The following is a 14,799-nucleotide window of genomic DNA, read 5'->3' as shown; positions in this document are numbered from 1 at the left end:
TCTGTTCTCTGGGTATAAGTAGAGATGTAAGGGCTTATCTTGAGCACAGCACTTTCTGCCTTTTGGCTACAATTACTATGAAAATCAGATTCTTGAATGCTACAGGAAATATTTTGGTAAACATAAAGCCTTCATTTGGTTTTGTCACAATCACTGTTTTAATACTTCGTAATAAATTGTGCTCAATTAATGTGTTTACATATCTGTGTGTGCATTATGTAATCCTTTGTTAACTGACACCTGCAGAAGTTAAAGTGTTTGTTAGCACCATCTGATCTAAAGCTGGGTTTAAAGAATATATTGTAAAAAAAATAAAATTGAAAAATGATTACATATTATAATGTGACTAAGGGATGTAAACTAGATGTAAATATTAATATATGAGAAATATATGTTCATCCCTTGTGTTCTCCTTGAGGTCAAGGTAAACCGCTCCTCCCATTCATTGGCAAACTTTTTTTTTTTTTGTCATCCAATCATCAGCTAATACTGACTGGCCAATTACGTGGTTTTAGTCTGAGGCCAATTTTGCCCTGAAACATGGAGTAACTGTCTCCTCATAGTGCAAATATTGCTGTGAATCATCAAATCCTTTAGCCTGGGATACAGTTTCCTATTGTTGGAGTTTACTTTATTTGTAGTGTTTCTGAATGATGCATGTAAACAACTCCTTCTAACACTTTCTTCATTTAAAAATATTTGTTTCCTGATGCTAGAGCATGCACCTTGTATGTATAAGTAAGTTGTTATGATAGTGTTACTATGTAATAAAAAGATCTTCAACCTGAACAGATGTCCTGATCATTTATTTGTGAGATGTGAAATGAGAGCAGAGGGTGTTGAATTCAAGTTAAGATCAGCATAGATGAAGAGAAGATCTATCATCCTCACCGCAAGACATTTTTAAACAAATGTCTTATATTTGTTTATATGATGCGTGTGCATGTGTTTGAATGTGTGTGTGTGTGTGTGTGTGTGTGTGTGTGTGTGTGTGTGTGTGTGTGTGTGTGTGTGTGTGTGTGTGTGTGTGTGTGTGTGTGTGTGTGTGTGTGTGTGTGTGTGTGTGTGTGCTGGGTAGTCTTTGGTAGATATGGTTGATTATTGGGACTGGCCTGAACCCACACTTTTTTGTAAAAACAAGCTGTAAATGTCTGTATGTGTGTAAATTTTGACATTGTTTAACTCTTTAAGCCCTGGCGGCCCCCAATTGGGGCCCAGGGAGAAGACTTAGCAAAACTATTATTAAAATATGGACATATATCCTGATATTTACACATCTGAACAAATCTCACAAGTGTTTCCTTTATTATTAAAAAAGTTTTTTTTAAATAATTTTTTATTGTGGTTGCAGTGACTTTTTATTATGGGTATGCAATTTTCGAGCAGAGGCCTAAAAAAATAGGTGTTTTTCAAAGGTTAACAAAAGTTTTGTCATTGTCCATATATGTTAGATGCGCATCAATTTTTCTGTCAGTTTTACTGTATATTCCTCTCATGCAGTTTTATCACATTTCCATTTTGCTGGAAATGATAAAACACAAAAACCACAAAAATGTACTGTAGGTACAACCAGGTAGATCATTGGATGGGCCTCACTATTTAATTACTGACCAAGTATATGAATCATTATGTCAACTAAATGGAGACAATTCAGTTCTTTGCTGCTTGTAAGAGAAACATCATACAGGTAGAGTCAAAGGACAAAAACAGAGGACAAAATGACAAAAAGGACAAAAAGAAAAAACTTTCTTTTAAAGCCTATGTATCTTATCTATTTGAATTGACATAGTTGTTTCATCATCAAATCAAGCTTTTCAGCTTTTCAATTACACTGTACCTGTAAATATGAGTATGCAAGTACTTGATGGTAATACCCACCTTGAACTGCTCTCACTGCTGCGATAGAGGCATTACAGGATCATTCAGCCTGCTCAGGTCACCACCTAGAGGCTTTTGTGTATCCTCACTTCTCAATGGTGACTCGTTCCTTTATTGGCATACCTGTAAAATGTTATGATCATTCAGTAGCAGTAAGTTGTAAAACACATGTGTCACACTTTGTTATTGTGAATAAGCAGCTGTCAAACTTAAATTGTCTCGCTTTTGTTACAAATACTTGTTGGCAGTGAAGTCCAATTTTAAAATGAAATCTTTAGAGTCTCTTTTAGAGTCTTTAATCTGCAATGGAGTCATTTTAAACTGAATCGAATATGTCAGAATGAGAGAAATATTGAAATATTGAAATATTGCTGGTTCTGTAGTTCACTGTTCAGCTGCAATATCGTCCTCCTGCCACAGGGTGCGCTGTCTGCCCCGGTTTTTTATTTTTTATTTTTATTTTTTAATTTTTTTTTATCTACTTCCGCTGACTGAAGGGACTCGTGTCGCAGATTCGACAGATATTTGTACGTACGTAAAGTAAAGTTAGGCTTTGGATCTTAACTCGGCGACTTCATTTCGCTTGATGGTGGATCAGATCCATTGATAGATTAGTTTCCTGTTGCTTTTTTAGACGCCGGAGAAAATGGACGGACAAAAAGCAGGTGAGAAGTTTGGCTAGCTTCAACTCGAATATGTTTGTCGGGTCTTCATGTTAGCTCGAGCCAAATCAAAATAAACAAACATGTGCGGTTTAAAACGAGTGTTTGCGCTGATTTCGTTGAGCTTCGGTTCTGAACGCGGATGCTATTTATAGACTTTTCTTGTGCTATTAAAGAACAAACGATCTACCGAGTATAGTCTGTTCGCTGTTTGTTACTGAAGGCACAAGGTGCCAGTTCAATGTAATTTTCGCCATTAAATATCACCAATCATGAAAGTTTTTACACTGCATCAACTTCTGCGGACAAAGACAGACAGTCGTGTTGTATTGAAAAGGTATACATACAAACAAGCATGTAAACATGTCCCCTAAATCATTGATTCATTGGTTGTTGTTTTTTTCATATAATTATGATTTAATTGTATGAAAAGGGAAAGTAACATATCACTTTAAATAAAATGAACAACCAAACTTATTACTCAAGCGACGCTTAGACTGTTTCTGTTCATTCATGACGTTAAGTCCTTTTTTTTTTTTTTTTTTTTGGAAGCATAGAAAGCAAATGTTTTGTAGAATTTGAAGAATCTTTATTTATTTTCACATTTTCCAGCAAATATACAAATATACAAATATACAGACCATTCTGCGTCGCTTATCTTTGAGCGACATATAAGCAGCAAAATATGGCCAATTCCTGTAATTCAGAAATTGCACGCAATGAACAATATAGGTAACAAAAGTCATATGTACTGTTAACCTGAGCCCAACACATTTATCAGTCAAATGACTATCGGTTACTATTGGCATATCACAAATACATTATCAAAGGCATTAGTGTTGTCCAATACGCGATATGACAACTTTTTACAGAACATAATGCAGAAAAATAGTCATGGGGTATTTTAAAAATTGTTGTTTTTGTGTTTTTTATTTAGAGTTTTTTATAATTATTCAGTTCCCAGTGAACATTGTTGGTTTATTGCACTGATCTCACTTTGGTCATAAAATGTATTGTGCAATTGTAAAATATTCTGCGTCCATTACGTTTCTTTGTCTGAAGTATTTGATAACCGCATTTTAGAAATAGTTACAAAAAATATGTGTTTATATGCAACATGTTGCAATTTTTTATTTCTTAAATCACTATTGAAAATTGGTGTCAAAAATCCAGTATGGGGCCGGGTCTGATGTAAACCATAAAAGGAAAAATGTAATTCTCGAGCAGAATATCTGCTTCTTGATCAGTCACATCTTCTCTCTCTGTCTCTACAGGTAGCTCTGTGTTTATGTGTCGGCTATGCAACCTCTTCTCTCCCAGTCACTCTCAGCTGCTGGCTCACTGCTCCCAGCTGCACCCTGAGCAGGAGCCTCCAGATGACATCATCATTGCACTGCAGCCCCTCGTGGCAGAACCCGCGGAGAAACTGGCAGGTTAGAGCACCATGACATTATTGGGATTACTGTCACAAAATCTTTACGGTACAATACTTATACTATACAATCGATAAGTTCTTTCATAGTCAGTAGCACTACATTCACCCATTCAGGGATGAATTGAACTTTTTTAGTATTAGACTCCAGGTCCATCAAATTAATCATACAAAGTTCACTATAAAAATGGAGATCTGTGGCATACAGCTCAGGCTACAATATATCAGACTTCGGCTAAAGAGAAAATAATTGTTTATAGGATGAGCTCTTTGTTGATTTTTGTTTGTTGAAAGAGATTTAAAAAAAGCAATACTGCCATCTTATCTTTTCTGCTTTTTTATTGGCCCACAGAGGGCCCAGTCAAGCGAAAACGGGGACGACCGAAAGGATCTACGAAGAAGATGCACACAGTTTCGACAGAGGACAAGAAGGCCGTCTCCACCCATTCTCCAGAGGAAAGTTTTGAAAGAGAAGAAAATAGAAATGCGGAGGCGGTAGACCAACAGCGTAGATCAGCAGAAGGTAGTAATGTTGCCATTCACCGTATATGTAACCCATGTAATTCATTTTTGTAAATACGTTAAACAAACTGATGACTGCCCTCTGATTCTGTTTTTGTTTTCTGCTTCGAAGGCAAAAACCCTGATGGTATATCGGGGCTGGAGTGTAGAAACTGCCATCGCTCATTCAGCAACAGACGACAGATCCTCAAACACATCTGCCTGAGAGAAGAGGACGAAGAGGAGGATGAGGACAATGGTGAGGAGAGAAAAGGGTAGAAATATAAAAGAAAAGAAAATTCAGGTTAACTGAGGGAACAAGTTGAAAATTATCCTTACTTTAATTAAAGATTATTAAATATCTCTGTATTAACTGTGGGTGTTTGAAAAACCAGAGATGTATCATTTACATATATTAATTGTACGTGGCCAATCAGGTTAGTCTGATAAACTGACACAATCATTTTCAGGGAACAGATCTTGCGCAGCAGAAGGTGATGGTTCTGAAAATTTGGATCCTGCAGGATGTGGTCCAAACCACATAAAACTAAATCCAGCAAGACTCAGGTTAATGAAGGAAAAGAGTAAGTTTGAGATCAGGACATGTTTCTTCAAATTCTTATCAGAAGATAATGGCTGCTCTAAATCATTTCTTGTTCTCCACTCTGCTGCAGATGTGGGAAACTGTAGACCCCCTAAAACAAACCGGAGTCGCATCAAGAAAGAAGGAGCAACAGGAAACAAAAAATCAGTAATCAATGTTGTTCTGACAGAAGATGAAACACTTCCAGGTTCAGTCTTAAATAGATTTTTGTGCCCGTTTTTACATTTTGGATAAAAGTGACATTTATAAATAAAATGCTTTAACTTAAATTGAACAGGTGTTTCTAAAATGGTTCCAGTGGAGGACGGTTCAGCAGAAAGAGAGCCTGCAGCTTCCCAAGCTCAGCCTCAGGTAAGCACACAAATGAGATGGAACATTAAAGGGTCAGTTCACCTAAATTTTAAAACATTTTCTCATTTACCTTTAGTAACATCTCGCAATGCGAAGATGGTAGAGATTAAAGTTTCTAAACTATGGATAATGTTTTATTTAGTGATCCTACCAACTTGTAACCATCTAAAGCAATTTTTTTTTTATTTTTTATTTTTTATATATATTTATTGAGAAACTAGCAGTTTTAGTGTTTCAACTTAATTTAAAATGTGGTGTTTTGTTTATTATGTCAAAATGATTTAAATTTTTCTGTAAATCTGTACTTTTATGGGTTTATTTATTGAATCTTTCTGGTTGTTTTAAGTCCTCAGCAGTCCTCCGGAGTGAAGCACAAGACCTTGCAAGTGAAGCAACTGCCTGCGAAGGTAACCCCAGACCAGACCAGGAGCCAAGGTAATTTAATGGAAAATGTCCAACTCTCTTCTAATTCTTTCAATACTTAGTTCATTGTCATAATAACTAATAATCAGTCAGCTTGATGTATACATTCTGACAGTTATGTAAAACATCTCACAATGTAAAATAAAAACTAAACACTAAAACGGAAATTTGACTTAAAAGATAAAGATGAAAAGAAATTGTTGGAGAGTGCTTTTCAGTTTGTGTTTGTAGCAGTGTGACTGTGTGGAGTGTGTTTTCTGCTGATCTGATCGCTTTGTTTTCAATCCCCAGTTCGAACCAGACCTCTACTACAACAATAACAACAACAACAACAACAACAACCAGCAGAGGTTTCCAGGAATATTCCATCAAGCAAAATGCTACCAAGTACTATTTGAAGATTTTTTTTTTTTTCAAAAATGTATTTATATAGATTTTTATATCAGAGTGTTTGTAGTTTTGGAAGTAACGTGTAGCCAAATGCTCCTTCTAATCTAACTGAAAATAGATTTTTGATGAGCTGTTTGTGTATTCGAAATGTTGTGTTATAAACTTCAGAGACACCCGCCATCGCCACAATAGCAGCAACAATGAAACTGGTTCACTTTTAAATGTAATATTCTCATTTTGTCTCCCAGCTTACTTCAGAGCCAGTTGAAGATTTTTACCTGTGAGTTCTGTAATAAGATCTTTAAGTTCAGACACTCACTGATTGCCCACCTCAGGACTCACACTCAAGAGAAACCGTTTCAGTGTCCACACTGTGACTACGCATCAGCCATCAAAGGTAAATCCAGGCTCACTGACACTCAGAAGGAATAGTTTTTACTCCACCCAGAGATTTTAGTTTGAATGTTGAACAAATTGTAAAAGTTTTGTAGGATTTAAAAAAAAATTTGTTTTAATAAAATTTAACTTTTTGAGATGTAGATGAAGATGAGGGGAATTATTACTTATTTAATTTACTTACTTGATTTTCTCTTCAAAGCAAACCTGAATGTTCACTTGAGGAAACACACAGGAGAGAAGTTCAGCTGTCTACACTGTGCTTTCACCTGCCTCAGTCCAGGACACCTCAAGGTGCTGCCATTACTTTATTACTGTTTAGTATTTATTACTGATTAGTAGTACTGTTGTCTTTAGAATAATTAGTATTATTACACAAGTTTCCAGATACAATACAAACTCATTTTATCCAGGTGAAGTTGTTGTTTTTTTAATTTATGTTATCACTTATCTTCATGCTGCAATACATTAGTCGACTGACTTTTGAGTTAGATCTTATGGTGGCAGTTGGTAGATTTCTTTTAATGCGTATACTTCGAGTGTAAAACTGCACAGTTTCTGTGGTTGCTGCAGTCATTCTGTATTTTCTGGTGTTGCAGGTCCACATAGAGCGAGTCCACCTGAAGTTGAAGCAGCACTGCAGCTTCTGCGAGCAAAAGTACTCCGATGTGAAGAACCTACTGAAACACATGGAGAAACGACACAACCTAAAAGATCCTGATGTTTACCAGAGCTACCAGCAACAGAGGTTTGTTTACCTTCCTTGCACAACTCAAGTTTACCTTACTTAATAAACTGAAGTATACTTTAGCTACATCATTCAAGTTTACTTTACTTAATTAACTCAAGTTTACCTTTGTTCCTTTTCTCAAGTTTATCTCACTTTACATAACTTAAGTTTACCTTTCTTACTTTATTCAAGTTAAGCTTACTCAACTCAAGTTTACTTTAATTACTTAATTATTTAAAAACGATATTACTATAAGTATACTTATATTAATGACAGATGTGCAGCTACATTTACAAAGAGTAGGGTAGGGTTTGGGGTTGAGCAGATGCCTCAGTTTTGTTCAAGTTGGGGCCCACAGTTCAAAATTTAGAAAAACCCCTGATCTCCAGTATTTGTGTTTTAACACACCTGTCCTCGTCTAACCTGTTTGTCCATCCAATCCAGATTAAAGACTCGTCAGGGCCTCAGACAGCTCTTGTACCACTGTCCCACCTGCAACCGACGATTCAAGAACCAGCTGGAGCGGGAGCGCCACCTGTTGGTCCACGGGCCCCAGCGTCCCTTCGCCTGCCTACTCTGTGACCATGCTGCAACCAAGATGGCTGCCCTCGCCACTCACATCAGGAAGCACCTCTTCCTATACGTGTGCTGTGTGTGTGACGAGAAGTTTGTCAGCTCGCAGAGACTGAGGAGTCACGTGAAAGAGTCCCACCCTAAACTGGACCTCGAGCAGGCCTTCACTGACTGCATCAACAGCAGCTACTATCTGGTTCAGCCTGGTGGAGGCATGTGGGGGAGTGAGGAGAGCGAGGACACAGAGGGAGGGGTGAACCAAGAGCACAGGATAGTGCAGGAGGGTGAAGATGACAGGATGAGAGAGGAGGGTGGAGGAAACGGTCCAGGAGAGGAGAAGTGGCGAGACGGGGAAGGACAGCAGCTGAGTGAAGAGAGGGAGAAAAAGGAAGGTGAAGCTAAAACTCGCAAAGAATGTGCAGAAGAAGGAGAGACAGGAAAAGAAGGAGAATTAGAAAACGGAGGAGCTCAGCGAGATTCCCCCGACAGACGAGATGAGGCAACAGACGAGGAGAAGTCACAGAATAATACAACGGACTCTTCTGCAGCTGATAATGTGGGCAGACGTGAAGAGGAGACACACACCTCTTTATCACACACCCCGTTCCTGGGGGAGAGGACACAAGAAAACACACACATAGATGCTGAGAACAAATGTGCAGCCAAGAACACACACACACCGCCATCATCAGAAAATACAAACTTGTCTGATTCGAGCGCACACACACATTTGTCCTCAGGCGTTCGGGTGGATGATAGCCAAACTCCACAATCACAGAAGGTAAATTTAATGCTAGAATGGTAAAATGATTAAATTCCTTTTAAAATAGACATTAATTTATTTTTCTACAAAATAGGACCTTTTTTTATTCTTTATATTTACATAAAAGGTGGTTATTTTGGCATCAGCAGACAGATTATTTTCTCCAGGATAACACATCAGTTATACTAAGTGAAAACTACCTGCAGGGTCATTCTGTTTCAAAAAGGGGGAAAATAATTATTAAGTGGGTATGTCTGGTTTTGGTGTATTGTTTTGCCCATTTTATTTAATTTGAAAAATAATTTGAATGTTATCGGTTTGAAGAGGAAGATAATCATGTTTGTTTTCCTAATGCAGAGATTCACCATTTTTTCTCAGTAGTAACTGTAGTTTATTCTCATTGCGTTTTGAATGCTATAATTAGTATTTTAATCAGATTGTACGTATTTATTCATTTATGTGTCTGAGATAAATGACTCCACAGAAGAGGAGCAGGGTTATTTTTCATATTTCTCCTGTATATGTTGATCCCTGACTTTTTCTTTTCTGCTGGAAGGTGTCGAAGAGTTTCTATCAGAGCGCTTTCGATCAGGTGTTTTCATCTCTTCAGAAGACTCAGCTTAATATGGAGACTTTCCAGCGGCTGAGGAAAATTTACGGAGACCTGGAATGTCAATACTGCGGTGAGAGGATGAAGCCTCTGACTCGGCTGGTTTTGTTTTAGTTCAAGCGATCTATTTTTTACTTCGCCTTTCTAGCTCTGCCAGGAGTGTTTAATAGTGTCTGATCACATTTTTCTGCTTCACAGGTAAACTGTTCTGGTACAAAGTCCACTATAATGTCCATGTGCGCACACACACCAAGGAGCACTCGTACTACTGTTCAAAATGTAGCTACTCCTCCATCACAAAAAGCTCTTTGAAGCGGCACCAGATCCAGAAGCACAGTGGCTTGATGCTGCCTTGTTCAAATCCCGACTGTAAATACACCACGCCAGACAAATACAAACTTCAAGCCCATCTGAGGACGCACCAGGAACAGGTAACCAGCCTGAGGAGATTCTCAGTAGTAAAGAAATTATTTTTTTGACCTTTAAGACATTGACATTCTGGCTCAGACTGTTTGGACCGTATTCACGTGAAAAATTTAACTCTTTGAAGCATTATGTCTGCAAGGGATATAAAAATGAATTGTCACTTGTTTTTTTCTTGGTAATGTTGGACAAACTCTTCATGTCTTTGTTGATGTTTACAGGGGAGGAGTGCGACCTGTCCCGTCTGCAATCACAGTTATCCAGAGCACAGACTAAAACACCACATTAAAACATCCCACCCTGGTAAAGAACACACAAACAGTCTACAGACAAAAACAAAACACACACAATACCTGACAATGAATGTTCTTTAAAAGCAATTTGAAACCCGTCTCATAACGTCTGTGTGAGTAAAAACATTTTCTTTTTTCCCCCACTGTGGGTCAACTCCAAACAAAAGGCTAAAACTCCGAGCCACAATTTGGCAGCTTGTCTCTTTTTACATGGTCTGTTGTTGCAGCATTTTATTTACATCATCAGGTGAATCACTGTGACCATACAGCGTACTGTATAGCTTCTTTTTTTTTTTTTAAATGATCAAAGCATTGTCTTTTCTTTGGACCACAGCTATCACATCTGGCTGAAATGAATAAATAGCGAGCCAAGTTCAGCCGTGAACTGTGAGATTGTTGGTGCTCACAAGTCATTTTCCATCTTCTGTGTGCATTTGTTTGCAGACACACTGCCTGTACATGGTAAAGGACTGATGGTGCAGCGTGCAGAGAAGTGCCCTTACTGTGACTCCTACTTCCTGAAGAACAGCAGTGACTTTCAGCAGCACATCTGGGCCCACCAAGGTGTGATATCACTCTGCCTTTAGTCGCACAAAGCACACCTATATATTCTGTTAGGAGTGGGAAAAAAATTAGCTCGGCTTAGCTTGTTTGTAGTGTTTTTTTAAACCAATCACAGTCGTTTTGGTCGACACTGAGCCCAGGATGCAGCGACAGTGCCCTTGCAGAATAGTCCTTTGTTTTGGTGGAACACCTGTGTGTGGGGAGGTGAGCCCTGCAGTGAGATGCCTAAATGCCTGCAAAGAATAGAAACAAGCAGGCCCGCCTCATTGCATGATCCAAATCTTCATCAAAACATTTTTAGCGCGTAGGTTGGTTGGATGTTGTTCTTGTTGTTTCCTGTAGAGATGGGGATTTTGTAAACAGTGACTTGCAGGCAGGAGAATGTTGACTGAAAAGTCAGCCAAGCACAGGTTTATACCCACAGTCTGGAGTCTGGAGCAGAACATCTGGGCTCCACCAGTGTTTCTGCCCCGTGTTCCACCGTGTCAGTACTTTGTGAGCTGAGCCTCCATCTGTCTCTCCTCCTCCTGGCTGCCCTCCAGAAAGATGTTGCAGACTGAAAACACACGCAGATGCTGTAGAGGGAAACTGGCCATTCAGTCAAGTTACTTGTAAAATGATGAAAATGCACACAAGCAAACTTGTCAATGTTTGTGTTGCTGGCGTTTTAAGGAGTGTTTTTCTTTTATAACTGCCTCTTGATCTCTGCAACATAACTTTTGCTCTGTTATGTTTGCTTTTCTATTTAATCCATACACCTTGGTTATATCAGCTGTACAGTACAACATTACGTCTTAAGGAAGTGAATTGTTATTCTTACTTGCCTTCTCATCAGTCCCTGCTATACTCACTTACCTTGATGAGCTGTTTACCTTGAAGTCACATCTGTCCTGAGGCTGAGATGACTCCCAGACAGAAATTCCAATTCAGGTGTTGATGAAGGTCATAAAAAAACAGCTAATTTTTTTTAAAAAGACCTCAAGTTTCAGGAAGTTTATCTGGCTTTGTGTTCTATCCTGTCTGCAGTCAAGCTCACTGACTGTTGTATGCCATTAACACTCACTTTATGTATATATATTTTTTTATTTCTTACATCAAGCACCTTCTTTCGTCACAGTGCATGCTAAAGTGAAAATATCTTTAAAAAGTCATTTTAGCATTTTGTTGCTGTCTAGTTTGTATTATTTGTCTTTACTAATTTGCTGGTGATCTATAAAGTGTATATCTACGTATGTGTCATGTGGATAGGTTTGAAGCCATACGTCTGCAGTATGTGCGACTACGCAGGCCGCAGCAGGAGCAACCTGAAAACTCACATGAACCGACACAACACAGAGAGACATCATCTGTGTGACCTGTGTGGTAAAAAGTTCAAATCTAAAGTCACGCTGAAAAGCCACAGACTGAGCCACACAGATGAAGGTATGTGCATACTACTAGTTTTGCATATGTATATCAACTACTATACATGTCAGAATTAATGACAATTTTGTTCATGTAGCAAGTATCCTGATAGAAAAGCAGACATTTGAGGAGGAGCAACACGATGATAAATATCAGGGCGATGATTCTGTTTTTTTTTTTTTCTTTTTTAGGGAAGCGGTTTCAGTGTTCGGAGTGCAACTTCACCTCGGTCTCTAAACCTTCCTTGCTCAGACACATGGAACAACATGCTGAATTTAAGGTCAGGATACACATTCAATACACACCATTAGCTCACAGCATCAGTATGTAGAATTTCAGTTTTATTGTAAACATCTGTTTAACAGAATATCACTTCTTAGCATATTTTAAAGAGTCACAGACATGTACTATAAATTTTAACCAACAGCTGTATTATAATCTGGTCCGATTTATAGCTGAAGACAACTGTATAACTCACATTACATTATCATCCCAAAAAAACCTGCAGTACTATAATGCTTCTCATAATGCTAACCTAAAATTCTGTCTTATCTTAAAGGTATTTCATTTGTATTCACATGATGTGTGTTTGTATCTTTCTATGAAGCCTTTTCGTTGCGCTCACTGCCACTACTCCTGTAACATTGCTGGTGCTCTGAAGCGACACTACAACGTGAAACACCACAATCAGAAATATGAGAACGCCGGACCGGGATTGTCTAACCCCGACACGCTGAAACAACAAGGTCCTCTCCCTCCTCCATGTCTTCACACCTTTCATGTTCTTTAAAGTAAAACTTTTTACATCTCTAAAAATAAAGTCAAATCTCTGGGGGGTGCCAAGAGAACACTCTTTTCATATTACTGCAGTCTGTAGTAGCTGTATAAACTGTGTGGGGTTTGTACAGAAGAAAAAGTGTGCTCATCATAACCTAACATGGCCTGTCTGTGTGCCTGTGTTTAGGTGGTTTAAAGTGTCCTGAATGTGAATTTGTTTATGGCACAAAGTGGGAGCTGAACCGTCACCTGAAGAGCAAACACAGCCTGAAAGTGGTGGAAGGGACCTGGGAGGTAAAAAGTATTCGAATACACAGACTAGATACGCTGACAAGAAGGCATCTTTGCCCCAGACTAAAATTTGTGGACCATCCCTGGTGCTGCCTGTGGGTCAAAGTTTTGACTTATTCCATGAACATTTAGCTGACGAATTCATGATCCCCAAGGATACACTGTAATCACTTTAATTTCATCCCCATCATCTATTGCTGGCATGGCTAGGATTGAGACATTTAAAATCTGCTTCCAACGACAAGGAAGCAGAAGAAAAAGAAAAAAACTTGCAAACTCGACCTTGTTACTGTTTATTTTACCTTTTTTTTTTGGTCAAAGCCAGTATTTTAAGACAATCTCTTGACGTGTGTGCAAATATGCAGGTGGGAGAGGAAGTAGAGGCCCAATATGTGTCTGTGGAGGATGAAGAGCACCTGACAGAAGCACCTTTAGCAGCCCTGCAGGAAAACGGTAACAACAGCAACAGTGATGATCATACAGTAGAAACCTGACTCGACCAAACCCTGAATCCAACAAGCAGCTTGTTTAAGTTTTTCCCCTACTCAGATAATTGTGGAAACACTGCTCATGGCTGTTCCTATTTATAGTTATGATGTGTTGAATGTGCTTTAGCATATGTATTAAGCAACATATCAAAGTAATTATATGTTTTTTTCTGTTCAGTTAATATCCAACATATCACTGAATTCAGTTCAGAGAGTCAGGATGCTGTCACCTCTATGGTTGCCATGGCTCCAGGCACTGTGACCGTTGTACAGCAGGTAAACAACATCACATCACCTTCACATTCATGTATGAGTGGTTACAGCAAAATATTGACGTTGACCTGTGGCTGAAGTTGCAGGTGGCTGACGAGCAGGAAGTCGGTAACTGCAGCAACCAGCTGATGGTGGTGAACGCAGAGGAGGATTTGAATGGTAACCAGGTGATGGTGGTGGAGGAGGCACATGGCCTGGAGGCTCTGACAGTCCTAACTCAAGGAGAAAACACGCACCACTATATCGTCTACGTCCAGGAACATACCGTAGAAATCAACTAGAGATGTCAGCATTTTTAACATCGTGTACAAGTAAACGGTAAAATCAGGCTTTAATGAAAGTTTGATTGTCATCACAGAGATTTTCCTTCATTGGATGTATTTATTAGTCACTTATATAATCATGAAAACAATAAGTGCAATACTTAGTTGTGTGATCATATGGCATATTTTGTACCAACAAATACAAATAAAATCCCTGTCCCGCACAGCTTGATGCACTGAAGTGGCTTCATTTCCTCATAAATTCAAACATTTTTACTCTTAAAATTACTTATAGTGTAGGATCTATTTAAATTATTGCACATTATTATTTCCAATTGAATTCAAAAGAAACATTTTTCTTTGTCTTTAAAGTAAATTAGTAAGAGTAGTTTGGCAGAAAGTGTCGAATATTTTAAATAAAATTAAAGACATGGCTTTAGAAAAAGCAACATCTTGCATTACGATGCAAGGCCAACACACAAGTCTGTTACTAAACCATAGCTCTAGTGGTGGATGAGCATTATTTCCCGACACACAGGCGGGTAAATCAAGACGGAAGATAAAACCCCAAGATCCCAGGACAGCATATATTAACATGGTAACGCACTGCGCACTCAATGGGATGTCAAAGAAGACGGAGGCTGAATGAAATGAGATGAAGGCAAATGTAAGAACCACAATTATATATTTTAAAGTTTGTATCTCCTGAG

At 38.5% G+C, this 14,799-nt stretch overlaps 2 protein-coding genes across 7 annotated transcripts in view; both read left to right on the top strand.

The window, feature by feature from the left end:
• LOC138617886 (protein tyrosine phosphatase type IVA 3) overlaps positions 1-789 on the top strand; it is a 9,833-nt gene extending 9,044 nt beyond the window's left edge. For all 4 annotated transcript variants that reach the window (XM_069693228.1, XM_069693227.1, XM_069693229.1 and 1 more), the window contains exon 7: positions 1-789. This exon is cut by the window's left edge and continues 760 nt beyond it. The gene's annotated coding sequence lies outside the window, so the exon portion shown is untranslated.
• Positions 790-2,380: 1,591 nt separating this feature from the next.
• Positions 2,381-14,310, top strand: zfat (zinc finger and AT hook domain containing). 3 transcript variants are annotated; one of them, XM_069693207.1, is made up of 24 exons: positions 2,381-2,543; positions 3,861-3,973; positions 4,325-4,495; positions 4,607-4,732; positions 4,944-5,057; positions 5,148-5,264; positions 5,355-5,428; positions 5,775-5,863; positions 6,143-6,238; positions 6,490-6,638; positions 6,840-6,931; positions 7,237-7,385; positions 7,812-8,721; positions 9,260-9,386; positions 9,512-9,744; positions 9,958-10,039; positions 10,474-10,593; positions 11,842-12,015; positions 12,189-12,277; positions 12,605-12,743; positions 12,962-13,068; positions 13,431-13,518; positions 13,732-13,829; positions 13,907-14,310. In XM_069693207.1, the coding sequence occupies exons 3-24, from the start codon at positions 4,375-4,377 to the stop codon at positions 14,105-14,107; spliced, it is 3,495 nt and encodes a 1,164-aa protein (XP_069549308.1). In that variant the 5' UTR covers positions 2,381-2,543; positions 3,861-3,973; positions 4,325-4,374; the 3' UTR covers positions 14,108-14,310. The 3 variants fall into 3 exon arrangements, with proteins under 3 accessions (XP_069549308.1, XP_069549307.1, XP_069549306.1); XM_069693206.1 differs by having other exon boundaries at positions 3,815-3,973; positions 13,913-14,310; XM_069693205.1 differs by having other exon boundaries at positions 3,815-3,973.
• The last annotated feature ends 489 nt before the right edge of the window (positions 14,311-14,799 follow it).

The sequence above is a fragment of the Brachyistius frenatus genome, unplaced genomic scaffold (genome assembly GCF_029030835.1).
Source record: "Brachyistius frenatus isolate BFR_SWC_R1_liver_20210118 unplaced genomic scaffold, ASM2903083v1 Contig_14, whole genome shotgun sequence".
In the NCBI taxonomy this organism is placed as follows: Eukaryota; Metazoa; Chordata; class Actinopteri; family Embiotocidae; genus Brachyistius; species Brachyistius frenatus.
The sequence above is the reverse complement of the archived record's forward strand: the minus strand, read 5'-3'. Positions and strand labels throughout refer to the sequence as shown.

Coding starts and splice junctions, on each gene's coding strand:
- zfat (XM_069693205.1), top strand. Junction 9,745..9,957: donor TGAGGACGCACCAGGAACAG/GTAACCAGCCTG, acceptor TGATGTTTACAG/GGGAGGAGTGCGACCTGTCC. Junction 13,519..13,731: donor AGCAGCCCTGCAGGAAAACG/GTAACAACAGCA, acceptor TTTTCTGTTCAG/TTAATATCCAACATATCACT.